Source organism: Neophocaena asiaeorientalis, unplaced genomic scaffold (genome assembly GCF_003031525.2).
Source record: "Neophocaena asiaeorientalis asiaeorientalis breed wild unplaced genomic scaffold, Neophocaena_asiaeorientalis_V1.1 scaffold337, whole genome shotgun sequence".
In the NCBI taxonomy this organism is placed as follows: domain Eukaryota; kingdom Metazoa; phylum Chordata; class Mammalia; order Artiodactyla; family Phocoenidae; genus Neophocaena; species Neophocaena asiaeorientalis.
Genome location: NW_020175054.1, coordinates 200997 through 227115, shown reverse-complemented (window position 1 = coordinate 227115; position 26119 = coordinate 200997). Strand labels below are relative to the sequence as shown.

Sequence of the window (26119 nt, the reverse complement as noted above, 5' to 3'; positions counted from 1 at the left end):
TCCCTCCCCCCTCCCCCCTCCCCTCTCCTCCTCTTCAGCCTCCTGGAGCTAGACGCCAATATGGAGCTAGAGGACATATCGTGGCCAGGAGAGCTCGAGGAGGAGGAGGAAGCGGCGGAGAACTTGGACGAGTACGACGTGGTGATGGTGGAGGAGATGGAGGAAGAGGAGGGGCGGGAGCCGGACGCGGATTTTAACTACGAGAGCCAGCGTCGGGAGAGTACGGACGACGAGGAGGATGAGGAGGCCAAAGCCTGGCTGCAGGCGCACCCCGGCCGGACTTTGCCTCAGCCGTCGCTCCCGAGGCACAGCTGTTCGGAGGGCGAGCTGACTAGCCCGGGGAAGGTGAGCCGGGTCGGGGAGGGGTATGGGCGGCCGTCGGGCAGGGTGGTCCCTGAGCGCTTTGCCTGCTCTCCCTTGAGGGCTTCTTCGTCTTGCTCTCTGCCTGTCATGGTGCCTGACAAATAGTACGCGTGCTTTTAAAGGCTTGTAGGGCCATTTTGTCTCCTAGGCCCCGACTCTTGCCCAGGCTTCTGGCTGACTACTCCAAGTCTCCTGTTCTTTTCAGGCAAAGATCTCTCTTGTTACCTCCCCATCCTCCCTCTCTCCCCTGGGCTTTTTAAATTACTCCAGATGTTCAGAGGAGCCAATATTGTGGTTAAGAAACGCTCTGGGGAGGAGGTGGGCCTTATACCCTGAGGGAGGGGAAAAGGGCATTGTAGGAGTGGAGACAGTGGTTTCCCAGGGACTATCTTGTTGGGGAGACAATTAGGAGATTAGTTTGCCTGAAGGGCGGGACTGCCCTTGAGGGAGCAGAGTGGATTCTGTGCACCCTTTGAGTAGTTAGTCTCTAGAGGCTTCTTGCCAACTGTGCTTCTCTGACCTCTCGTTTGTAGCAATAAAGGGGTCCCCAGCCGGTAGGAGGGGCTTAGAAACGCAGGAGGCTTAAGTTGCAGCTCCCAACTGTCTGGAAAACTAGAAAGAGCTGATTTTATGGTTGCCTCCTGAAGATCATTTTGAAAATAACTGCATTTAATTGATTCCTTTTCAGGGACAAAGGAAAGGTTTGCTGTACGATTCAGATATCTAGTCATCAGACATTTATGAAATTTCTATTCTGTGAAAGGTACATTGTGGGGACAAAAAGAAACCTAAGGTTTATTGTCTAGGACTGCTCCTTAGACAAGATGTCAACTGTGCAGAGTAAAACAACAAGGTACAACAATTGAAAAGACAGAAGAAAGACTATATAGGCCTGTGCCGTTCAATACAGTAGTCATAGCGTGTGGCTCCTTACATCTTAATTTGTTAAAATTAAAAATTCAGTGCTTCTGTTGTACGAACAATGCTCAGTAGTCACACTTGACTAGTGGCTATGTAATTGGACAGTGCAGATATAGAATAATTTCATCACTACAGAAAGTTCTGCTGGACATGGATGCTGTAGACTGTTGATCATTAAAGAGTAATAGTTGTTGTTTTGCCTGGTAAATATTCCAATCGGTGCTGAGTTCACTGAACATATATTATTGAGCATTCTTCATGGGCCACACATTGTGCTGGTTGCTATGGAACCTTGGTGAACCCAAACATTTGTTGTCTCTGCTTTTCTAGTGTACGCAGTCTAGAAAGGGAGGCAGACAAAATTCAGTTGGGTCACAAAAATAAAAGTAAAATTGATATGTGCTAACATGCTTTGAAAACATTCAATAAGGGAATCTCATCTTGCCAGTGAAGCTGGGGAAAGCTTCCCTGAGGAAGTTATGACAAGCTGAGATCTGAAGACAGGTTACAGTCAACTAGGTGAAGTGAAAAAGGAAGGAGCTTTGCAGCTAAGGGAAAGGCACATAGAAGAAAGGTACTGTCAGTAAGAGAGAGTGTGGCATTTTCAAGGAACCAAAAGCCAATATGGGTTGAGCAGAGACTTCAAGGCTTTGTGTGCTATGCAAGGGATTTGGAAGCTTTATCCTGGGAAGTCATTGAAAATGTTTTAAACAAAGGGGTATAGGATAAGATTTGTGTTTCAGAAAGATCACTTTGTAGCACAGTAGAGAACAGCTTTGACAGCAGGGTGGGGTGGGGAGCTGCAATAATAAGTCAGGGATGCTAATTAGGAGGTCATTGCAGTATTGCCAGGCAAATGATGATGATGGTATTTTGGAATAAGGAAGTGTTGGTGGATATAGAAAAACGTAGACTGATTCGAGAGATATTTAAGAGGTAAAGTAATCACACTGATACACTAACTTTACATTATTTTTACACTAATAGTGGATTAGATGTGGAACACTAGGGCAAGAAGGTGTCAGGTTATTGGATAAATGGTTGAAATATGGCCAGGTTTATGGTAGGGGTGGTGGCCATGGTGTGGGGTGATGGGATGGTTGGGATGGGTGTTAAGATTATCGGTTTGGTTTTAGAGATCAGAGGAGGGGTCTGGGCTGGACATGTCAAGTTGTAAGTTGTCTACATATGGACCATAATTAAAGCCACACTTGTGGATGAGGTCTCCTAACTTTAATTTTGTTCCATGACTTCTTGTTTGAATAACTATTAATATATAAATTTAATATTCCGAGAAGATTTTAATTAAACCACTTTACCGCTTATTACAGCCAGTGTGAAAAAATTATTATCCTGTCTAACAGTGATCTATCTATGTGTAATATAAGATGTTGCTTCTTAGAGCCCAGAGTGCTTTTTCCGTAGAGGTGTTTTGTTTCTGTTTTTGAGAGAAATCAGATATTGTCCTATTTACCTTGGAGGGTATATGAAGGTGTGGGTGATGTGCTGTATTAAAGGTAGTTTTAAGATGATATAAAGAGTATTAAAATAATTTTTTGTTCACTAACATATTAAGATTTACTGGTGTAAGTTGGAAAATGTTTAAAGGAGAAACTTTAATATATTTCTTGCTAGAAATTTATTATAACATTTCTTTTAAATTAATTTATTTTTGGCTGTGTTGGGTCTTCGTTGCTGTACGTGGTCTTTCTCTAGTTGCGGTGAGCGGGGGCGGAGCACAGGCTCTGAACGCGCAGGCCCAGCGGCCATGGCCAACGGTCCCAGCCGCTCTGCGGCACGCAGGATCCTCCTGGACCGGGGCACGAACTCGCGCCCCCCTGCAGCGGCAGGCGGGCTCCCAACCACTGCGCCACCAGGGAAGCCCACGGTAGCTTCTCTTTTTGCGGAGCACAGGCTCTAGGCGTGCAGGCTCAGTAGTAGTGGCACATGGGCTTAGTTGCTCTGCGGCATGTGGGATCTTCCCGGGCCAAGGCTGGAACCCGTGTGCCTTGTATTGGCAGGCAGATTCTTAACCACTGCACCACCAGGGAAGCCTTGAACTATAAAATTTTTGAAGATGAGTTTGTTGTGTAGTATTTAATTCAGTGTATTCAAAGGAAGACACCAAATGATAGGAAACATTAATTTCATTCAGTCTAGTCTCAAGTTAAATGACAAAATTGTAATATTTGATCCACTCTCATGTATCTCTCTTAGTAGGCAATTAGGATGTTCTAGTGGTGATCTATAAGGTGTTGATTAAGTTTGCAAGTCCTATTAATGAAACTGAGCTAAGGCGTGGAACTGTTTTAAGTTCAATGCAAAATATGACCCGCCTTACAACCAAGTTTTTTTGAGTTCAGGGAAGTGAGCCCTTGCTGTATTGGTCTTATGCTGGTCCTACAGACCATTCAACATGGACCATTTCAAACACCTCTACTTGTAATTCCTAAACCTAAATTTCTGAACTGTGCTAGGGAAAATAATTCAATTCTGTGGATTGGTATCATAGAAATTCTTGGTCTTCAACTTTTTTTTTCTTTTAGTTTTATTGTTTATTTACTTTTCTTCCAGTTTTATTGAATATAATTGACATAAAGCACTGTATAAGTTTAAGATATACAGCATAATGATTTGACTTACATACATCATGAAATGGTTATCACAATAAGTCATCTCATATAGCTAGAAAATTAAAGAAATAGAAAAAAATTTTTTTTCTGGTGTTGAGAACTCTTAGGATTTACTCTTAACAATTTTCATATATAACATACAGCAGTGTTAATTATATTTATCATGTTGTGCATTGCATCCCTAGTACTTATTTATCTTATAACTGGAAGTTTGTACCTTTTGACCACTTGGACTCCAACTTTTTTTTTTTTTTGGCTGCATTAGGTCTTCATTGCTGTGTGCGGGCTTTCTCTAGTTGCGGTGAGTGGGGGCTACTCTTCATTGCAGTGAGAGGGCTTCTCATTGCGGTGGCTTCTCTTGTTGTGGAGCACTGGGTTCTAGGCGTGCATGCTTCAGTAGTTGCAGCACACGGACTCAGTGGTTGTGGCGCGCAGGCCCTAGAGTGCATGGGCTTCAGTAGTTGCAGCATGTAGGCTCAGTAGTTGTGGTGCATGAGCTTAGTTGCTCCATGGCGTGTGGGATCTTCCTGGACCAGGGATTGAACCCATGTCCCCTGCATTGGCAGGCAGATTCTTAACCACTGCACCACCAGGGAAGTCTGGTCTCCAACTTTTAAATGGGTCATCAACAGTGCTTGGAAATCTTTTTATGTTTCCTCCTTCAGCTGCTTCTGCTTTTTCAGTCTTTTTTTTTTTTGCGGTATGCGGGCCTCTCACTGTTGTGGCCTCTCCTGTTGCGGAGCACAGGCTCTGGACGCGCAGGCTCAGCGGCCATGGCTCACGGGCCTAGCCGCTCCGCGGCATGTGGGATCTTCCCAGACCAGGGCATGAACCCGTGTCCCCTGCATCGGCAGGTGGACTCTCAACCACTGCGCCACCAGGGAAGCCCTGCTTTTTCACTCTTATCCTCTAGATTTCACCCAATGTTCAGCATTCTCCTATCAACAGGTTACCATTTCATAGAAGGAGAGAACACAGGCCTGAAACCCTACACCTTCCTGCTCCCCATCTCCAAATTTATCTACACTGTACAATTCTTAATCTTTTTTGACCTGTTAATACAGATTTTATTCTTAGTATTAATCCTTTCTTGTGCTCATAGGATAAAAACTATCAGTTACTGCGTATTTTTCTCTTAAGGAAGTGCTGTATTTTATTTGTAGATATTTGATAAATGATAATGGTTTAAGTTTTTTAAAAAAAAGTTTTCTTGACCTTTCTTTGTCAAATTTGGAATCAGAATTATGCCGTTTTTCTGCAAGGTACTGGGAAGATTTTTATTTTTCTGTGTCTTGGAACAGTTTAAATAATGTAAAATTTTCTTGCATGTTTGAAAAATAATCACTTGTGAAACTACTGTGCCTCTGGATTCCTTTCAGGGTTATAATCTGTATATACTCTCTCACTTTTCTTGGGTTAATTTTGTAATTTATGGTTTTTCTAGAAAATCATTTCAGCAAGGGTTTCTGGTTAATTATAATGGAGTGTTACATAGTATTCTTTATTTTTTTCTACTGCATCTGTGGTTATTTCCATTTCTCATTCCAGATTTTATATGATTATATTTTATTCTTCTCTTGATCTGACTAGCTATGGATTTGTCTTGTTAATTGTTTTCATCCAAGGAAACAGCTCTTAGATTTAAGTTTAATTCTATTGCTTTTCATCATTTAATTAATTAATTTCAGTTCTCATCTTTTACTATTTCCCTAGGTATATTTTATTTAATTTTACTTAATGTGCTGAATGCTTACCTGGCTTATTTAAAAACATTTTTAACAGTTTTGTTGAGATATAATTCAAATACCATACAATTTACCCTGAATTTTAATGCACAATTCAGTGGTTTCAGTAAATTAATAGATATGTGCAGCCATCACCACAATTTTAGAACAATTTTTTCATTACCTCAAAAAGAAACCCTGTATACTTTAGCTATCACCCCTCTAGCTTCCATTCTGCTAAGCAACCATTAATCTACTTTCTCTCTCTTTAGATTTGCCTCTTCTGGGCCTTTAATATAAATGGAATCATATAATATGTAGTGCATGCCGCACAGCTTTCAGGATCTTAGTTCCCCCAGCAGTGATCGAACCCAGGGCCTTGGCAATGAGAGCACCGAATCCTAACCACTGGACCACCAGCGAATTCCAATATATGGTCTTATGACTGGACTCTTTCACTTAGCATAATGTTTTTAGGAAACATCCATGTATATAACATCAATTTTTCATTCCTTTTTATGACTTAATAATATTCCATTTTATGGATATACTACATTTTTTTATCCATTCATCAGTTGATGGACATTTGGGTTGTTTTCTGCCTGTTGTCTATCTCAAAATGTTTGAAAATTCTCTTTGTGATTTCTTTTTTTGACCCGTTGGTTATTTAGGAGTCTGTTGCTTGATTTCCACGTATTTGTGAATTTCCTCAATTTCCTTCTGTTATTGATTTCTAATTTCATTCCATTTTGGTTGGAGAATATACTTTCCATGATTTCAGTTATTTAAAAAATTTGAGGCTTATGTGTATAATTGAGTCACTGTGCTGTACAGCAGAAATTAACACAACATTGTGAATCACTTATACTTCAATAAAATAAAATTTTAAAAAAATTTGAGGCTTGTTTTATGGCCTAACATATGGTCTGTCCTGGAGTTGTTCCATGTATGCTGAGGTGTATTCTGCTACCCTAGGCTGGAGTGTTCTATAATATCCATAGATGTAGTTTGTTTATAGAGTATTCACATCTTATATTTCCTTGTTGGTCTTGTCACAGGTAGCTATCATTTTTTTTTCATTTTAATTAATAGACTTTTTTGGGAGTAGATTTATGTTTAGCAGAAAGTACAGAATTCTCACGTACCTCTTTTTCCTCCCCTGTTTTCTCTATTATTAGCATCTTGTATTAGGGTGGCACATTTGTTACAGTCGGTAAGCCGATATTGATACATTATTAATTGAAGTGCATGTTTTTATCAGAGTCCACTTTTTGTACATTCTGTGGGTTTTGACAAATGTACAATGACATATGTCCACTATTACAGTATCACACAGAACAGTTTCACTGCCTAAAAAAATCCGTGTGCTCTACCTGTTTATCCCTCCCTTTCTTCCTCTGAAACCCTGGCAGCTGCTGATATTTTTACTGTCTCCACAGTTTTGCCTTTTCCAGAAAGTCATGTAGTCAGAATCATACAATATGTAGCCTTTTTATTTTTTATTATTTATTTATTTTAAAAATAAATTTATTTATTTTTGACTGTGTTGGGTCTTTGTTGCTGTGTGTGGGCTTTTTCTCTGCTTGCGGTGAGTGGGGGCTACTCTTTGTTGTGGTGTGCGAGCTTCTCATTGAGGTGGCTTCTCTTATTGCGGAGCATGGGCTCTAGGTGCATGGGCTTCAGTAATTGCGCACGCAGGCTCAGTAGTTGTAGCTTGCAGGCTGTAGAGTGCAGGCTCAGTAGTTGTGGCACATAGGCTTAGTTGCTCTGCAGCATGTGGGATCTTCCCAGACCAGGGCTTAAACCTGTGTCCCTGCATTGGCAGGCGGATTCTTAACCACTGTGCCACCAGGGAAGTCCCTATGTAGCCTTTTTAGAATGGCTTCTTTCACTTAGCAATATGCATTTAAGTTTCCTCCCATGTGTTTTCATGGTTTGGTAGCTCATTTCTTTTTTTCCAGCTTGATTTCTTTTTCTTTTTTAAAAAATTGCAGTAAAATATATATAACATAAAAGTTACCATTAAAAAAAAATTATTTATTTTGGCTGCGCTGCGTGGCTTGCAGGATCTGAATTCCTCGACCAGGGGTTGAAGCCATGGCCCCAGCAGTGAAAGCATTGAGTCCTAACCACTCGACCACCAGGGAATTTCTCCATTTTAGCCATTTTTATGTGGCATTAAGTACATTCACACTGTTTTGTAATCTTTACTACCATCCATCTCCAAAACGTCTTCATCTTTACAAACTGAAACTTGAATATGTCTGCTTTATCTGATTCTGGTTCTGATGCTTGCTTTGTGTCTTCAAACTAGTTTTGTTTATGTCTTGTATGTCTTGTAATTTTTTTTGTTGAAAGCCAGGCATGTACTGAATGAATATGATATGAAAGGAACTGAAGTAAATAGACCTTTAATGTGAAGTTTTATAAGTTTATCTGGTTAGAGGTGATTTTGTGTTTATTGTTTGCTATAGCTGTAGGTGTCAAAGACTAAAATTTCCTCTGGTGACCTTGTTTTTGTTCCCCCTGTTGTCTTTGGATTTCTCTAAGGACTTTTTTTTTTTTTTAAATATGGAATTTTAAAATAAATTTATTTTTATTTATTTATTTATTTTTGGCTGTGTTGGGTCTTTGTTGCTGTGCACGGCCTTTCTCTAGTTGCGGCGAGTGGGGGCTGCTCTTTGTTGCGGTGCGCAGGCTTCTTGTTGGGGTGGCTCCAGGCGCGTGGGCTTCATTAGTTGTGGCTCACGGACTCAGTAGTTGCAGCTTGTGGACTCCAGAGCGCAGGCTCAGTAGCTGTGGTGCATGGGCTTTGTTGCTCCGCAGCATGTGGGATCTTCCTGGATCAGGGCTTGAACCCATGTCTCCTGTGTTGGCAGGCGGATTCTTAACCATTGTGCCACCAGGGAAGTCCCTCTAAGGACTTCTTAAGTAAGGTATGAGTTGTGCTGTTCTTTCATTCATATACCATCATTATCAGGAGCCCTGTTGATGTAGTGGTAAGGTGTGGGTGGAGGGTAAGTGTTCTATAGTCCTATTATTAGGACTTTGCCTGGGCTGTGATCTTCACTAGGGTTTCTCATTGTTTTCCCCTTAGGTGAGACAGGAAAGCTAGAAGGGGGCTGGAGTTGGGTATTTCCCTTCCCCTACATCACTTAGTCTCTGGTAAAACCCCAGGCTCTGGTAAAATAGTTTCTTTTGAGGGCAGGTCTTGTTAAGAACAGAATGCTCTAGGCCTGTTTCAAAATGGCTGCTTTTGCCCTCCCCCTGCCAGAGCGAGAGGAGATTTTTCTCTGATCTTAACTGTGGAACCTGGTACAGTTCCTGGAGGTAAAACTCATAAAGTGTGGGAGCCCCTCTAAGATTGTTTCCCAGGAGCTTTTAAATCTCAGGGCTGTCTACCCTGAGCCTCTAGCAATTTGTCAATTACAGTTCAGGCTTGCCTACCCTACTACCGGTCCCCATGGTGGTGTCTGCTCTGGGATTCTGTTCCATTAAGTTGTGATTCTCTGTATCCGTTTGTCTCTCTAATTTGGGAGACTGTAGTTTGCCCTTCATTTCAGTTCCCTGGTGGATGTAAGAAGAGTTGTTGATTTTCAATTTGTTCAGCTTTTTCTCTTTTTGTGGGGATGGGAGTGATGATTTCCTAACTCCTTGCATTGCTGGACCAGAGCTTTTTTTGTTTTGGTTGTTTTTCAATAGACTATGTTGTTGTTTGTTTTTTTTTTTTGCTGTACCCCACAGCTTGTGGGATCTTAGTTCCCCAACCAGGGACTGAACCCGTGCCTTTGGCAGTGAAAGCACGGAATCCTAACCACTAGACCACCCCAGGGAATTCCCTCAACAGACCATTTTTTAGAGCAGTTTTAGGTTCAAAGAAAAATTGATCAGATAGTACAGAGATTTCCCATCCACCTCCTGCCCCCACACATGCACAGCCTCCTCCACTGTCAATATCCCACATCAGAGTGGAGTGTGTTTGTTACAGTGAATCTACATTGACATCCAAAGCCAGAGTTTACATTAGGGCTCACTTTTGGTATTGTACATTCTATGGTTTTTGACAAACGTATAATGGCATGTATCCACCATTATGGTACAATATAGTTTCTCCATGTCTTTTCATGACTTGGTAGCTCATTTCTTTTCTCTTTTTTTTTTTTTGTGGTACACAGGCCTCTCACTGTTGTGGCCTCTCCCGTTGCGGAGCACAGGCTCTGGACGCGCAGGCTCAGCAGCCATGGCTCACGGGCCCAGCCGCTCCGTGGCATGTGGGATCTTCCCGGACTGGGGCACGAACCCGTGTCCCCTGCATCGGCAGGTGGACTCTTAACCACTGCGCCACCAGGGAAGCCCAGCTCATTTCTTTTTAGTGCTGAATAATATTACATTGTCTAGATGTACCACAGTTTATCTTATCCATTCACCTACTAAAGGATATTTTAGTTGCTTTCAAGTTTTGGCAGTTATGTGTAAAGCTGCTCTAAACATCCATGTGCAGGCTTTTATGTAGACACATCTTTTCAGTCCATTTGGGTCAGTACCAAGGAGTTTGATTACTAGATTGTATGCTAATAACATGTTTAGTTTTATAAGAAATTGCCAAATTGTCTTACAAAGTGACTGTACCATTTTGCTTTCCCACCATCATTCAGCAGTGAATGAGAGTTCCTGTTGTTCCATATCCTTGGCAGCATTTGTTGTCAGTGTTTTGGATTTTGGCTATTCTAATAGGTAGGTAGTAGTGTCTCATTGTTTTACTTTACAGTTCCCTAATGATAAATGATACTTAGCATCTTTTCATATGCTTATTCCAGTTGTATATCTTCTTTGGTGGTCTGTTGCCCATTTTCTAACCAAGTTGTTTGTGTTCATATTGTTGAGTTTTAAGAGTTCTTTGTATATTTTGGTTAACAGTCCTTATCAGATATGTCTATTAGAAATATCTTCTCCCAGTCTGTGGCTTGTCTTCTCATTCTCTTGACATTGTCTTCCACAGAACAAAGGTTTTTAATTTTGATGAGTGCAGCTTATCAGTTATTTCAGGGATTGTGCCTTTCGTGTTGTACCTAAAAAGTGATCACCATAGCCAAGGTGATCTAGGTTTTCTCCTATATTATCTTCTAGGTGTTTTATAGTTTTTATAGTTTTGCATTCTGCATTTACATCTATGATCCATTTTGAGTTAAGTTTTGTGGAAGGGGTAAGATCTGTGTCTAGATTCACTTTTTGCACGTGGATGTCCAGTTATTCCAGCATAATTTGTTGAAAAGACTGTCTTTGCTCCATTACGTTGCCTTTGTTCCTTTGTCAATTATCAGTTGTCTTTATGTGGGTCTATTTCTGGACCCTGTTGTGTTACAGTGATCTGTTTGTCTAGTCTTTCACCAGTACCACACTCTTGATTGCTGTAGCTTTATAAGTAAGTCTTTAAGTCAAGTAGTATCAATCCTCCCACTTTGGCTTCTTCAATTTTGTGCTGGCTATGCTGGGTATTTTGACTCTTCATATAAACTTTAGAACCAGTTTGTCAATGTCCACAAAATAATTTTCTTGGATTTTGATTGGAATTGTATTGAATCTATACAACAGGTTGGGAGGAACTGACGTTGACAGTATTGAGTCTTTCTAACCATGAAAAAGGACTATTCATCCATTTAATTAGTTCCTTTTTGATTTCTTTCGCCGGAGTTTTATAGTTTCCCTCATGTAGATCTTGTATATATTTGGTTAGATTTATACCTAAGTATTTAATTTTTGGGGTGCTAATGTAAATGGTATTGTGGTGTTTTTTTGTTTTTTGAGGGTTTTTTTGGCCATGCCATGTGGCATGTGGGATCTTAGTTTCCTGACCAGGGATCAAACCTGCACCCCCTGCAGCAGAAGTGTGGAGTCTTAACCACTGGACCGCCACGGAAGCCCCAATGGTATTGTGTTTTTAATTTCAAATTCCAGTTGTTCATTGCTGGTATATAGGAGAGCCATTGACATTTGCTCTGTTTTTTTTTGTTTTTTTAATGTTCAAGAATCATCCACAGAATCTCTATCCATCCACTGCTTTTGGAACCTGGAGTATTGAGGTCTAATTATTGTTGGATTGTCTCTTTTTTCCTTCAGTTCTGTTAGTTTTTTTTTTTTTTTTAATAACCTTATTTATTTATTTATTTTTGGCTGTGTTGGGTGTTAGTTGCTGCGTGCGTGCTTTTTCCCTAGTTGTGGGAGTGGGGGCTGCTCTTCGCTGCGGTGCCTGGGCTTCTCATTGCAGTGGCCTCTCCCTTTGCGGAACATGGGCTCTGGGCGCACTGGCTTCAGCAGTTGCAGCACATGGGCTCAGTAGCTGTGGCTTGTGGGCTCTAGAACGCAGGCTCAGTAGTTGTGGTGCACGGATTTGGTTGCTCTGCGGCATGTGGGATCTTACCGGAGCAGAGCTCGAACCCATGTCCCCTGAATTGGCAGGTGGATTCTTAATCACTGCACCACCACGGCAGTTCCCAGTTCTGTTAGTTTTTACTTAAGGTGTTTTGGAGCTCTGATGCTAGGTGCATATATATTTTTAATTATTAGGTAGTCTTGGTGGATTGACCCTTTTATCATTCTGAAATGTCCCTTAGGCACTTCCCTTAGTATTTCTTGTAAAAGAAATAAATTTTCTGTTTTGGTTTATGTGGGGATTGAAAACTTTTTAAAAAATTTTATGTGGTAAAATACACATAACATCTTAACCACGTTAACCATTTTAAAGTGTACAGTTCAATAATGTTAAATATGTTAACATTGTTGTGCAACCAATGTCCTGAATTCTTAAACTGAAGCTCTGCACCTGTAAACAACCAACTCCGCATTCCCTCTCACCCCAGCCCCTAGTAACAACCATTCTACTTTGTGTTTCTGTGAATTTGATTAATTTGGATACCTCATTTAAGAGGAATCATACACTATTGGTCTTTTGTGACTGGCTTATTTCACTTAGCTTAATGTCCTCAAGGTTCATGCATGTTGTAACATATGACCAGATTAACTTCCTTTTAAGGCTGAATAATATTCTCTTGTACTTTTTTTTTTTTAACATCTTTATTGGAGTATAATTGCTTTAAAATGGTGTGTTAGTTTCTGCTTTACAACAGAGTGAGTCAGATATACATATACATATGTTCCCATATCTCTTCCCTCTTGCGTCTCCCTCCGTCCCTCCCTCCCACCCTCCCTATCCCACCCCTCTAGGTGGTCACAAACCACCTAGCTGATCTCCCTGTGCCATGCGGCTGCTTCCCACTAGCTATGCACTCTACGTTTGGTAGTGTATATATGTCCATGCCACTCTCTCACTTCATCACAGCTTACCCTTCCCCCTCCCCATATACTCAAGTCCATGCTCTAGTAGGTCTGTGTCTTTATTCCCGTCCTACCCCTAGGCTCTTCATGACATTTTATTTTCTTACATTCCATATATATGTGTTAGCATTTCTGACTTACTTCACTCTGTATGACAGACTCTTGGTCCATCCACCTCACTACAAATAACTCAATTTCGTTTCTTTTTATGGCTGAGTAATATTCCATTGTATATTTGTGCCACATCTTCTTTATCCATTCATCTGTCGATGGACACTTAGGTTGCTTCCATGTCCTGGCTATTGTAAATAGAGCTGCAATGAACATTTTGGTACATAACTCTTTTTGAATTATGGTTTTCTCAGGGTATATGCCCAGTAGTGAGATTGCTGGGTCGTATGGTTGTTCTATTTTTAGTTGTTTTTTTTTTCTTTTTGTGGTACGCGGGCAAAAGCTTTTAAGTTTCATTAGGTTCCATTTGTTTATTTTTGTTTTTATTTCCGTTTCTCTAGGAAGTGGGTCAAAAAGGATCTTGCTGTGATTTATGTCATAGAGTGTTCTGCCCATGTTTTCCTCTAAGAGTTTGATAGTGTCTGGCCTTACATTTAGGTCTTTAATCCATTTTGAGTTTATTTTTGTGTATGGTGTTAGGGAGTGTTCTAATTTCATACTTTTACATGTACCTGTCCAGTTTTCCCAGCACCACTTATTGAAGAGGCTGTCTTTTCTCCATTGTATATTCTTGCCTCCTTTATCAAAGAGAAGGTGATCATATGTGTGTGGGTTTATCTCTGAACTTTCTATCCTGTTCCATTGATCTATATTTCTGTTTTTGTGCCAGTACCATACTGTCTTGATTCCTGTAGCTTTGTAGTATAGTCTGAAGTCAGGGAGCCTGATTCCTGCAGCTCCATTTTTCTTTCTCAAGATTGCTTTGGCTATTCGAGGTCTTCTGTGTTTCCATACAAATTGTGAAATTTGTTGTTTTAGTTCTCTAAAAAATGCCTGTGGTACTTTGATAGGGATTGCATTGAATCTGTAGATTGCTTTGGGTAGCAGAGTCATTTTCACAGTGTTGATTCTTCCAATCCAAGAACATGGTATATCTTTCCATCTATTTGTATCATCTTTAATTTCTTTCATCAGTGTCTTATAATTTTCTGCATACAGTTCTTTTGTCTCCTTAGGTAGGTTTATTCCTAGATATTTTATTCTTTTTGTTGCAATAGTAAATGGGAGTGTTTTCTTAATTTCACTTTCAGATTTTTCATCACGAGTGTATGATTGATCTTTATGATTTCTTTCCTTCTGCTAAATTGGGGTTTGTTTGTTCTTCTTTCTCTAATTGCTTTAGGTGCAAGGTTAGGTTGTTTATTTGGAATGTTTCCTGTTTTTAAGGTAGGATTGTATTGCTATAAACTTCCCTCTTAGAACTGCTTTTGCTGCATCCCATAGGCTTTGAGTCGTCAGGTCTCCATTGTCATTTGTTTCTAGGTATTTTTTGATTTCCTCTTTGATTTCTTCAGTGGTCACTTCGTTATTAAGTAGTGTATTGTTTAGCTCCATGTGTTTGTATTTTTTACAGATCTTTTCCTGTAATTGATATCTAGTCTCCTAGTGTTGTAGTTGGAAAAGATACTTGATAATCATTTCAATTTTCTGAAATTTACCAAGGCTAGATTATTGACCCAAGATATGATCTATCTTGGAGAATGTTGCATGAGCACTTGAGAAAAATGTGTATTCTGTTGTTTTTTCTTCTAGGTCCTTGTTAAATGTTTCTTGCATTTTCTCTATTCTATTTCCAAGATTTTGGATTATCTTTACTATCATTATTCTGAATTCTTTTTCAGGTAGACTGCCTATTTCCTCTTTATTTTTTAGGTCTGGTGGGTTTTTACCTTGCTCCTTCATCTACTGTGTGGTTTTCTGTCTTCTCATTTTGCTTCTCTTACTGCGTTTGGGGTCTCCTTTTCGCAGGCTGCAGGTTTGTAGTTCCCATTGTTTTTGGTGTCTGCCCCCAGTGGCTAAGTTTGGTTCAGTGGGTTGTGTAGTTTCCTGGTGGAGGGGCCTAGTGCCTATGTTCTGGTGAATGAGGCTGGATCTTGTCTTCCTGGTGGGGAGGTCCACGTTTGGTGGTGTGTTTTGGGGTGTCTGTAGCCTTATTATGATTTTAGGCAGCCTCTCTGCTAATGGATGGGGCTGTGTTCCTGTCTTGTTAGTTGTTTGGCATAGGGTGTCCAGCACTGTAGCTTGCTGGTCATTGAGTGAAGCTGGGTGTGGTCTTGGTGTTGAGATGGAGATCTCTGGGAGATTTTCGTGGTTTGATTTTACATGGAGCTGGGAGGTCTCGTGGACCACTGTCCTGAAGTTGGCTCTCCCACCTCAGAGGCACAGCACTGATCCCTGGCTGGAGCACCAAGAGCCTTTCATCTACACGGCTCAGAATAAAAGGGAGAAAAAATAGAAAGAAAGGAAGGAAGGAAGGTAGGAGGATAAAATAAAGTAGGATAAAATAAAATAAAGTTATTAAAATAAAAATAATTATTAAGAAAAAAAATTTTTTTAAGTAAAAAGAAAAAGAGAAAAAAACCAGACGGTCAGAACCCTAGGACAAATGGTGAAAGCAAAGCTATATAGACAAAATCTCACACAGAAGCCTACACATACACACTCACAAAAAGAGGAGAAGGGCAAAAAATTATCTATCTTGCTCCCAAAGTCCACCTCCTCAATTTGGGATGATTTGTTGTCTATTCAGGTATTTAAGAATTTTCATGAAATCCAGTTTGTCTATTGTTTTTTTTGTTTCTTGTGCCTTTGATATCATATCCAGGAAATCACTGCCAAATCTGCTGTTGTGCAACTTTTGCTCTGAGTTTTCTAAGAGTTTTATAGTTTTAGGTCTTAACATTTAAGTCTTCGGTCCATTTAGAGTTGAGTTTTGTGTATGTTGCTAGGTGAGAGTGTAACTTCATTCTTTTGCATGTGGATAACCAGTTTTATGAGCAACAGTTGTTGAAAAGACTATCCTTTTCCCATTGAATGGTCTTGATACCTTTGCTGAAAATCATTTGACCATGTATGTGAGAGTTTATTCCTGGGGTCTCTTTGCTCTAGCTGGGACTTCCAATAATGTGTTGAATAGAAGTGGCAAGAGTTGGCATTCTTGCCTTGTTCCTGGTCTTAGAGGAAAAGCTTTCAGTTTTACACTGTTGAGTGTGGTGTGAGTTAGTTGTGGGCCCTCATAAATGGCCTTTATTATATTGATTAGTTTCCTTCCATTCCTGATTTGTTGAGTGCTTTTTCATGAAAGGGTGTTGAGCATTGTCACCTGCTTTTTCTGTATCAGTCAAGATGATCGTGTGGTTTTGTCCTTCATTCTGTTAATGTGAAGTATTATATTGGTTGATTTTTATGTGTTGAATCATCCTTACATTTCATGGTTAATTCCCACTTGATCATGGTGTATACATACTTCTTTTAATGTGTTGTGAATTCTGTGTGCTAGTATTTTGTTGAGGATGATTGAAGCCATCTGGTCCTTGGCTTTTCTGTGTTGGCAGGTTTTTGATTACTGATTGAATCTCCTTGCTAGTTATATGTTTGTTCAGATTTTCTATTTTTTCATGATTCAGTCTTGGTAGGTTGTGTCTTTCTAGGGATTTATGTGTGTCTTCTTGGCTATCCAATTTGTTGGTATACAGTTGTTCATAGTATTTATTCTCTTATAATCCTTATTTCTGTGGCATTGGTTGTAATATTCCCTCTTTCATTTCTGATTTTATTATTTGAGTCTTCTTTTTTTCCTTAGTCAGTCTGGCTAAGAGGTTGTCAATATTGTTGATCTTCTGAAAAGCACACTTTTAGTTTCATGATTTTTTTTTTCCTGTTGACTATTTCATTTATCTGTGCTGTAATCTTTGTTATTTCCTTCCTTCTGCCTGCTTTATGTTTAGTTCTTTTAGTTCCTTGAGGTACAAGTTAGATTGCTTACTTGAGATCTTGCCTTTTTTTAATATATGCATTTACGGCTATAAACTTCCTTCTTAGTACTTCTTTCGCTGTGTCCATAAGTTTTTTGGCATTTTGCGTTTTCATCTGTGTCCAGGTATTTTCTAATTTCCTTTGTGACTTCTTGTTTGACCCACTGGTTTTGTAAGACACGTGTTTAATTTCCACATATTGTAAAATTTCCAGTTTTTCTTGTGCTATTTGTTTCTAGTTTCATTCCATTGTGATTGGAAAAGATAGTGTATTATGATTTCAGTCTTCTTGAATTTATTAAGACTTGCTTTGTGGCTAGACATGTGTTCTATCCTGTAGAATGTTGCATGTGTACTTGAGAAAATGTGTTCTGTTGTTGGGTGGAGTGTTCTGTATATATGTTATGTCTGATTGGTCTGTAGTGCTGTTCAATTTCTATATTTCCTTATTCTTCTGTATGGTGGTTCTGTTCATTATTGAAAGTGGGTGTTGAAGCCTCTTATGTTGCTGTGTATTTCTCTCTTCAATTCTTTCAACATCTGCCTCATTAATTTAGGAGCTCTGAGGTTTGGTGCATAAATACTTATAAATCTTGGTGAATTGACCCCTTTTTAAAAAAATAAAATTTATTTATTTATGGCTGCATTGGGTCCTCGTTGCTTTATGTGGGTTTTCTCTAGTTGCGGGCCTCTCATTGCAGTTGCTTCTATTGTTGCAGAGTACGGGCTCTAAGCGTGTGGGCTTCAGTAGTTGTGGTATGCGGGCTTCAGTAGTTGTGGCTCGTAGGCTCTAGGGTGCAGGCTCAATAGTTGTGGCTCATGGGCTTAGTTGCTCTGCAGCATGTGGGATCTTCCCGGACCAGGGCTCGAACCTGTGTTCCCTGCATTGGCAGGCAGATTCTTAACCACTGCACAACCAGGGAAGCCCTGAATTGACCCTTTTATCATTATATGATGTATTTCTTCGTCTCTTGTAACGGTTTTTGACTTAAAGTCTATTTTGTCTGAAATTGATATAGCCACTCCTGTGCTCTTTTGGTTACTATTTGCATGAAATCTCTTTTTTCATCCTTTTACTTGGAATCGATATGTATCCTTATATCTAAAATGTTTCTTTGATAGACAACATGTAGTTGGAAGACTACTAAAGACCAGTATTTCTTTTTTAAAATATTTATTTATTTATTTTGGCTGCACTGTGTCTTAGTTGTGGCACACAGGATTTTCGTTGTGGCACGTGGGATCTTTAGTTGTGACATGCATGCAGTATCTATATCCCTGACCAGGGATCAAACCCGGGCCCCCTGCATTGGGAGTGCAGAGTCTTAGCCACTGGGCCACCAGGGAAGACCCAGACTGCTCACTTTTAATATTAAAAAATGACTCAGGGAAAGACTCTGAAACTGTTTATTTATACCAAAAGACATTTAATCTCAGATCAGAGAGTTGCTGATGACACCTGCTTAGTTTTGAAGCATTATTCTCAAGAATTCTCTTTCAAGTATTTGGGTTATACCACTATCCAGAGGCAACTGGGAAAACTGATCAAACATATGGGAATTATTAGAAATTAATTTCCTTAATGAAGTCTATAAACCATCAAGTAGGTAATAAAAGTAAGTTCGGGAAAATGTATTTTTTAATAAGAACTTTTAATATTTAATTTTAACTTTTGGGGTTTTTTTTTAGCTGATAAAATTGAGAGAGTGTTCTTTTTTCTCACACGTTGGGGTTAGTTGTCAAAGTGCTGGTTTCTTAATATTGTATCATTAGTGTTCTACAAATATCCTAATGAATCAAACTCTTTTATTGTAAGCTAATGTGAATCAGCAATTTTCAAAGGCAACACCCTGTGCTCTACACCCAGTATTATTTAGTTGCAGTGAATAACCATTTTGAACATTCATTTTGGCATTCTTTCCTCGAGGGCTCAAAGAAGACTAACTGTGCCAAAACATTGGCTGTATTGTTATTTATTTAGGGATTTCAAATTGCCAAAATGAATTTGCAAAATGCCTTTCTTTGCTTTCTATTCTTTATCCCTTAAAAAATGCCATTGAAGCAAGGTGGGTGTGCCCCATGGTGTTCTACCTTTTGAGAAAAACCTCTTGGAAGAGTTGATACCATAGAAATCTCTTTAGTTGAATAGATTTTAAGTTAAGCTTGCCTTTCTATGGTCAAAAGCACATTGTTGTAAGCGCTCTGTAAAAATGTTTTGTTAGTGTAGTAACTTTTAATTCTGGGGGGAAAAAATCTTATGACCTTGGGTTTCCTTCAGAGGCTCTTTCACATTTTTGGTTGTGTTAGCATTCATCTTTTCTTGACTCATAACTGCCTGTTTTACTTTTAATAACCTCTTCTTTTTTTATGGACATTGTGTCTTTTTAAAAAGTCTCTTTAAGGGTCTGAGATATTCTCATTTTAAAGTCTTTTGAAAGTATAGTTTGTAATCTCATTTTTAGCAGGAGTGTTACTTTGTTTTCTCTTTTGGTACATCCTTCTCTACCTGGTGTTTTTTTTGGTTGTCTCTGCCTTGCCCCTTGTTGTTCCTTCTTTATAAGGAAGGTTTATATTGGAAGCTTTGGGTTCTTTCTCTCCAAGAATATTGGGGAAAATCTCAATAACCAGTACCTGAACCAGCAGGTGAGTTGACTGAGGTCACTTTTGTTTGATAACCTCTGATCTTTTCCATGTGCATTGCTTCAGCCTTGGGCAGTAGTCACAGCTTTTATTGCCTTCTTTCACAGATGGGAGAGCCCTGCTTCAACTCCTGATTTCACAAAATGAGCCTAACTTTGTCCCCACTTTCCATGCTATAAGATGATTTTAGTTCCTATTATTAGAGTTAATTTCTTAGGTGTCTCAAATAGTAAGATTGTAAAATAGATAACTTGCTTGTTTCTGCTTGCTTCTTTTACTGCTAAACATAGGAGGTTAAAGAACTGCTGTGGTTTGTTGGAATATGTTGAGTCCTTACTGGGTTACCTTAAATCCCTGTTTCCTTATTTTTAAGTGAAGATAATTTGGACAGTGGTTGTGAAGCCCAAATGTTACTATATTTGTGAAAGTGCTTTATAAACAGAGAAACATAATCTAAATGTTAGACTTTATTATTGTTTAGTCATAAGGATTGTGTTATTATTCTATTTAAATCTTTTGATCTTCAGGTTGTTCCATTGACCTGTCATGTATGGCAACAGCCATTATATCAAAACAATAGTGGAACACAGATTTCTGATACTAATATGGTCTCTTTGGAAAAAACAGCTCAGTGGTGTTCTGGGGATGATCAGGTATGTCTTGCATAACTGGCAAACTATCTTTTGGTAAGCAGCATGAGAAATTCTGATTTAGCTATGAAGAATGGAAAGAGGTGAATTACTTTAATATTCCATTTTTCTAATAGATCTTTGGCAGCCTTAATTATGTAGAACAGCGTTTACTTTTTTTTTTTGGTCTCAGGACTCCTTCACATTCTTCAAAAGTATTTTAAAGAGCTTTTGTTTATAAGGGTTATCTGTATCAATATTTAGCTTACAAAAAAATTAACACATTTAAAAAATATTTATTTAGAAATAACAAACCCATTACATATTAACATACAAATATATTTTTAAATGAAAAATGGGTATTTTCCAAAACAAAAAAAATTAGTTGAAAGGGTGGCATTGTTTTACAGTTTTGCATATCTCTTTAATGTCAGGCTTACTAGAAGACAGTTGGTGTATTAGGCAGGGTTCTCCAGAAAAATAGAACCAATAGGAAACATATTCGTACGTAAATAGGTATATACAAATATATATATATGTAAAATAAGGAATTGGTTCATGTGATTATGGAGGCTGAGAGTTCCCAATATCTGTCCTGGGGATCCAGGAGAGCTGATAGTATAGTTCCAGTCTGAATCTGAAGGCCTGAGAACCAGGAGCTGACCGATGGTGTATGTTCTAGCCTAAGTCTAGAGGTCCGAGGACCAGGTGAGCTGATAGTCCAAGTCCAAAGCAGAAGACTGATGTCCCAGCTTGAAGACCATCAGGCAGAGAGAGCGAATTATCTTTTGCTCAGCCTTTTGTTCTATTCAGGCCTTTAATGGGTTGGATGAGGCCTGCCCACCTTAAGAAGGGCAGTCTCCTTTACTAAGTCTGTGGATCAGATGTTAATCTCATCCAGACACACCCTCACAGACACACCCAGATGTTTAACCAAATACTTGGCACAGCCAAGTTGACACATAAAGTTAACCATCATAACTGAATTCCCAGATCTGCTTCTGCATTTAGTCCATTGGGATATATTGTTTTGGTTGAATTATGTGAAGAAAATCTGACCTTACATAGATATGTAGTTAGAAAAGGGAGGCCCACTTAACTTCCCTGAAAGGGTGTCAGTGACCCCCAGGGATCTTTGGACCATACTTTGGGAACCACTGATCTAGAGCATAGTAATAAACTTAGAAGAAATGGAAAAAATTGTGAGCAGATAGGAAAAAGCCTCATATATGTTTGTTGGAGAAAAAAATGCATCATTACTCATAATGATTATTTAAGGTTGATTATCTAATAACTTGGGTATCAGATTTCTTCTAGTACCTTCAATTTCCCCTAAATTGCATTTATTATCCATTAAATGCAAGGTATGGAGGAAGGAGATTTACTGTCGCCAAGTGAAAAGGGTTAAGAGAAACCCTGACCAGAAAAAGCATGGTACTCTGTGATCATTAAATGGAAGGGGGATTGTTATGGGTTGAATTGTGTGCCCCAAAATGATGTGTTGAAGTCCCAATCTGCAGTACCTCAGAATGTGACCTTATTTGGAAATATAGTGATGGAAGATAGAACTATTTAAATTAAGAAGAGATCATACTGGATTTAGGGTGGGCCCTTAATCCGATATGACTGGTGTCCTCGTAAGAGAGAGACACACAGGAAGAGGTCTGCTCTATGAAGACAGAGGCAGAGATGGAGTTATGCTGCCATAAGCCAAGAAATGCCCGGGGCTTCGAGAAAGAGGAAGAGGTAAGAAGAATCCTCCCCTAGAGGCTTTGGATGGCCTGCCAACACCTTGATTTCAGACTTGTAGCCTCCAGAACTGTGAGAGAATAAATTTCTGTTGTTTTAAGCCCTCCACTTTGTGTAAGTTCATTATGGCAGCTTTAGGAAACGAATACAGAGGTATATTCCTAAATAGTTTAATATTCTCTGAGGGCATGTTTATGGTAGAGCACAGTCCAAAAATGGACATCTTGCCTTTTTTTGGTCCTTGTTTTATAAAATATAAACCGTGGATAGATCCTGTAGCTCTTCATTTCTGCCTTTATGCCTGTGTTCATCAGAAGAACTGGAGGATTATACCACTTCCTAATTCTCTCCCCTCTTTTCTCCTGGTTATTCTGCTCATTCATCCTTGTCTCTGTCATCCAAATTAACTTTTTTTTATTCATTGAAAACTATAGCCCTTGCTACACTGTCGTCTTTTAGTTTCTTTCACTTCAGCTTACATTACCCATCCAGGGTCTGAAACTCTTGGATCTTTGATCTAATGTGCAGAGATTTTTTTCCTTCACTCCTCCCAACCTTCTCCTATCCCTGCTTACCCCAGGGTCACAGTCTAGACCTTATCAGCTCCAGCAACTTGAGTACAATTGCCTCATCCTTTCTTCTCTCCAGCTACTGTCCCATTTAATGTTTCTGCTCCCTGTTAAGTGAAATTTTCAAGAGTTTTTGGTCTCTATTTTCTGATACCTTATCCTCATGTTTTAAAACGTCAGGTTTATTGAGGTATAATTTAAATACAGCAAAATTAACTCTTTTAGGTGTGCAGTTTGATGAGCTTTGACAAATACATAGTTATATAACTACTACACATTTGATTGCCATCACCCCCAAAAAGTTTCCTTGTACCCCTTTGTAGCCAGTCATCTCCCCCATGCTTAGTCCCTGGCAACCGCTAATCTCATTTCTGTCTATAGTTTTGCCTTTCAGAATTGTAGTGTGTAGATTTTTAAAAAAATAATTAATTTATTTTTGGCTGCATTGGGTCTTTGTTGCTGCACGCGGGCTTTCTCTGGTTGTGGCAAGTGGGGGCTACTCTTCTATGCAGTGCGCAGGCTTCTCTTTACAGTGGCTTCTCTTTGCGGAGCCCGGGCTCTAGGCGTGCGGGCTTCAGTAGTTGTGGCACGCGGGCTCAGTAGTTGTGGCTCACGGGCTCTAGAGCGCAGGCTCGGTAGTTGTGGCGCATGGGCTTTGTTGCTCTGTGACATGTTGGATCTTCCCGGACCAGGGCTCAAACCCGTGCCCACTGCAGTGGCAGGCGGATTCTTAACCACTGCACCACCAGGGAAGTCCCATGTGTAGATTTTTGAATCTGGCTTCTTTCACTTGGCACATGCTTTTGAGGTTCATCCATGTTGTTGCATAAATCAGTAGCTCTTTAAAATTTATTTCTGAGTAGTATTCCACTTATGTACAGGTTTTTAGGTAGACAGCTGGTTTCATTTCTCTTGGGTAAATACCTAGGAATGGGATTGCTGGCTGATGTGGTAACTGTACATTTAACATTATAAGAAAGTGCCAAACTGTTTTCCGAAGTGCCTGTACCATTTTGCATTCCCCACAATGTATAGGAGTTCTAGTTGCTTTGCATCCTTGCCAGCTCTTGGTATTGTCGGGTTTTTTTGTTTTTGTTTTAAAGTTTTTAGTCATTCTAGGTATGTTGTGGTGTCTCATTGTGTGTGTTTTTGTTTTAAATTTTATTTATTTGTTCATGGCTGTATATGGCTCTTTGTTTCTGTGTGAGGGCTTTCTCTGGTTGTGGCAAGTGGGGGCCACTCCTCACCACGGTGCGTGGGCCTCTCACTATTGTGGCCTCTCCCGTTGCGGAGCACAGGCTCCAGACGCACAGGCTCAGTAATTGTGGCTCACGGGGCTAGCCGCTCCGCGGCATATGGGATCCTCCCAGACCAGGGCTCAAACCCGTGTCCCCTGCATTGGCAGGCAGACTCTCAACCACTGTGCCACCAGGGAAGCCCTCATTGTGGTTTTAATATGCATTTTCCTAATGATAATGTGCATCTTTTTGCGTGCTTATTTGCCATCCATGTTTCTTCTTAATGAAGGGGTTGGTTTAAATCTCTTCCCCATTTTTTATGGGTGATTTGTTCCATTTGTTGAGTTTTGGGAGTTCTTTATATATTCTAGATGTAAGTCCTTTATATGTTTTGCAAATATTTTCTCCCAGTCTGTGGTTTTTCCTTTGAATTGTCCTATTTGTTTTTTGAAGAGTAGAAGTTTTAATTTTGATGAAGTTGAAGTTGGTTTATTGATTTTTTTTTTTTTATGGTTTTTACTTCTTATGTCTAACCTGGTAAATTTTGACCTAATCCTAGATCACAAAAATTTTCTCCTATATTTTTTTCTAGAACAGGGTTTCTCAGCCTTGGTGCTTTTGATATTTGGGCTAGATAATTCTTTATTTTACAGGACTGTCCTGTGTATTGTAAGATGTTTTGCTAAACATCCTTGGCCTCTTCCCACTAGATATCAGTAATACTGCCCCATGTTTGTAAACGTCAAAATGTCTCCAAACATTGCCCAATGTATCATGGTTGAGGGGAGAGGAGGGTGTCAAAATCTTGCCCAGGTGAGAACGAGTTTTTGAAGTTTTATAGTTTTAAGTTTCACATTTATATCTAAATCTGTTTTGAGTTGGTTTTTGATTATGGTGTGAAGTAGGGGGTCCAGCTTCATTTTCTTACATATGCATATCTAATTGTTATTCCAACACCATTTGCTGAAAATACTCCCTTTTCCCTTGGCATCTTCGTGTGGGTCTATTTCTGGACTCTCTATTCCATTGATTTATATCTCTATCATCATGCTAATACTGTGCTCTTAATTACTGTACTGTCTTGAAATCAGATAGTGTGAGTTCTCCCACTTTGTTTTTCTTTTTAAAAATGGTTTTGTTTATGCTAGATTCTTTGAATTTCCATATACATTTTAGAATCAGTTTGTCAATTTCTATTTAAAAAGTCTGCTGGAATTTTGATTAAAATTGCCTTGAGTCTGTAAATCAATTTGAAGGGAATTGACATCTTAACAATATTGAGTTCTCTAATCCATAGACACAACAGTTCTTACAGTTTTATTTAGATTGCTAATTTCTTCATCAGTGTTTTGTTGCCTTCAGTGTACCAAACTCAATACATGTTTGTATTAGACTTACTGAAATGTTAAAAAAATTTCAATTCCTACTGTTCATCACAATTATATAGGAATATAATTGACTTTCAATATTGACCTTGTATCCTATGACCTTGCTAATCTCATTTACTAGTTCTAGTATAGTTCTTTTGTAGATTCTTTAGGACTTTTTAATGTATAGACAATCATATCCATTGTATTTTTTTTTCCTTTTTCCTTTTTGATATATATGCCTTATCTACTGGCTGGGATCTACTTATTCTTCTACTTGATCTTCTTGTGTTCTGTACTCACTTCTGTGAAAGCAAGTGTCACCAACAAATTTGTGTAGCTGAATACAGTAAGCACTTTTCTGTCCTCATCTTAGATGCAATAAATAGCATTTCATATTCTTAACCAATGCTTAACTTCTTAAAATTATTTCCTTTCTCGGCTTCTCCTGGTTTTCTTTCTACTCCTCTGGCTATTCTTTCTCATCCCCTGTTAAACCTTAAAATCAGAGGTTGCAAGCTGTGGACCTGCATATGGCTCAAATGTGGTTTGCAGAAAAAAAATTGGGGGGGCACAGTGTTTTAAAAATTTTTAAACAGAATACTTTAAAGTGTGCATGCAGTGCATAGTTGGCCACAGGTCCCATTACTCTCTAATATCAGGCAGGTTTACTCATTTCTTTTACCTCCTTGTACCTCATTTCTTTTACCTCCCTGTAAAAACACATTTGAGTTTTTAACTTCTGTTTGAAATGTTGGAATGTTTTGGTTCTTGTCTAGATCTAGGGCTTTAAATATGCCTGTGTACTTAAAAATCCCAAGTTTGTATCTCCAACCTTTACTTCTCCCTCAAAATTTGTTTGTATTTATTCTGTTGTTTGTTTGTCATCCCTCTTCACATCTGTCAAAAAATATTTAGAGAGTTGAGGCCCTTTTTATATTGGTTAAAAAGGTATAACACTCAGAATC

The 26119-nt window shown here is 39.2% G+C and overlaps 1 protein-coding gene across 1 annotated transcript in view; it reads left to right on the top strand.

Annotated features, from left to right (window-relative positions):
* Nucleotides 1-60: 60 nt before the first annotated feature.
* ALMS1 (ALMS1 centrosome and basal body associated protein) overlaps nt 61-26119 on the top strand; it is a 217548-nt gene continuing 191489 nt past the window's right edge. The window contains exons 1-2 of the mRNA XM_024763994.1: nt 61-345; nt 20127-20252. Of these exons, the coding sequence (XP_024619762.1) occupies nt 61-345; nt 20127-20252 (411 nt within the window). The remainder of the gene's footprint in view (nt 346-20126; nt 20253-26119) is intronic.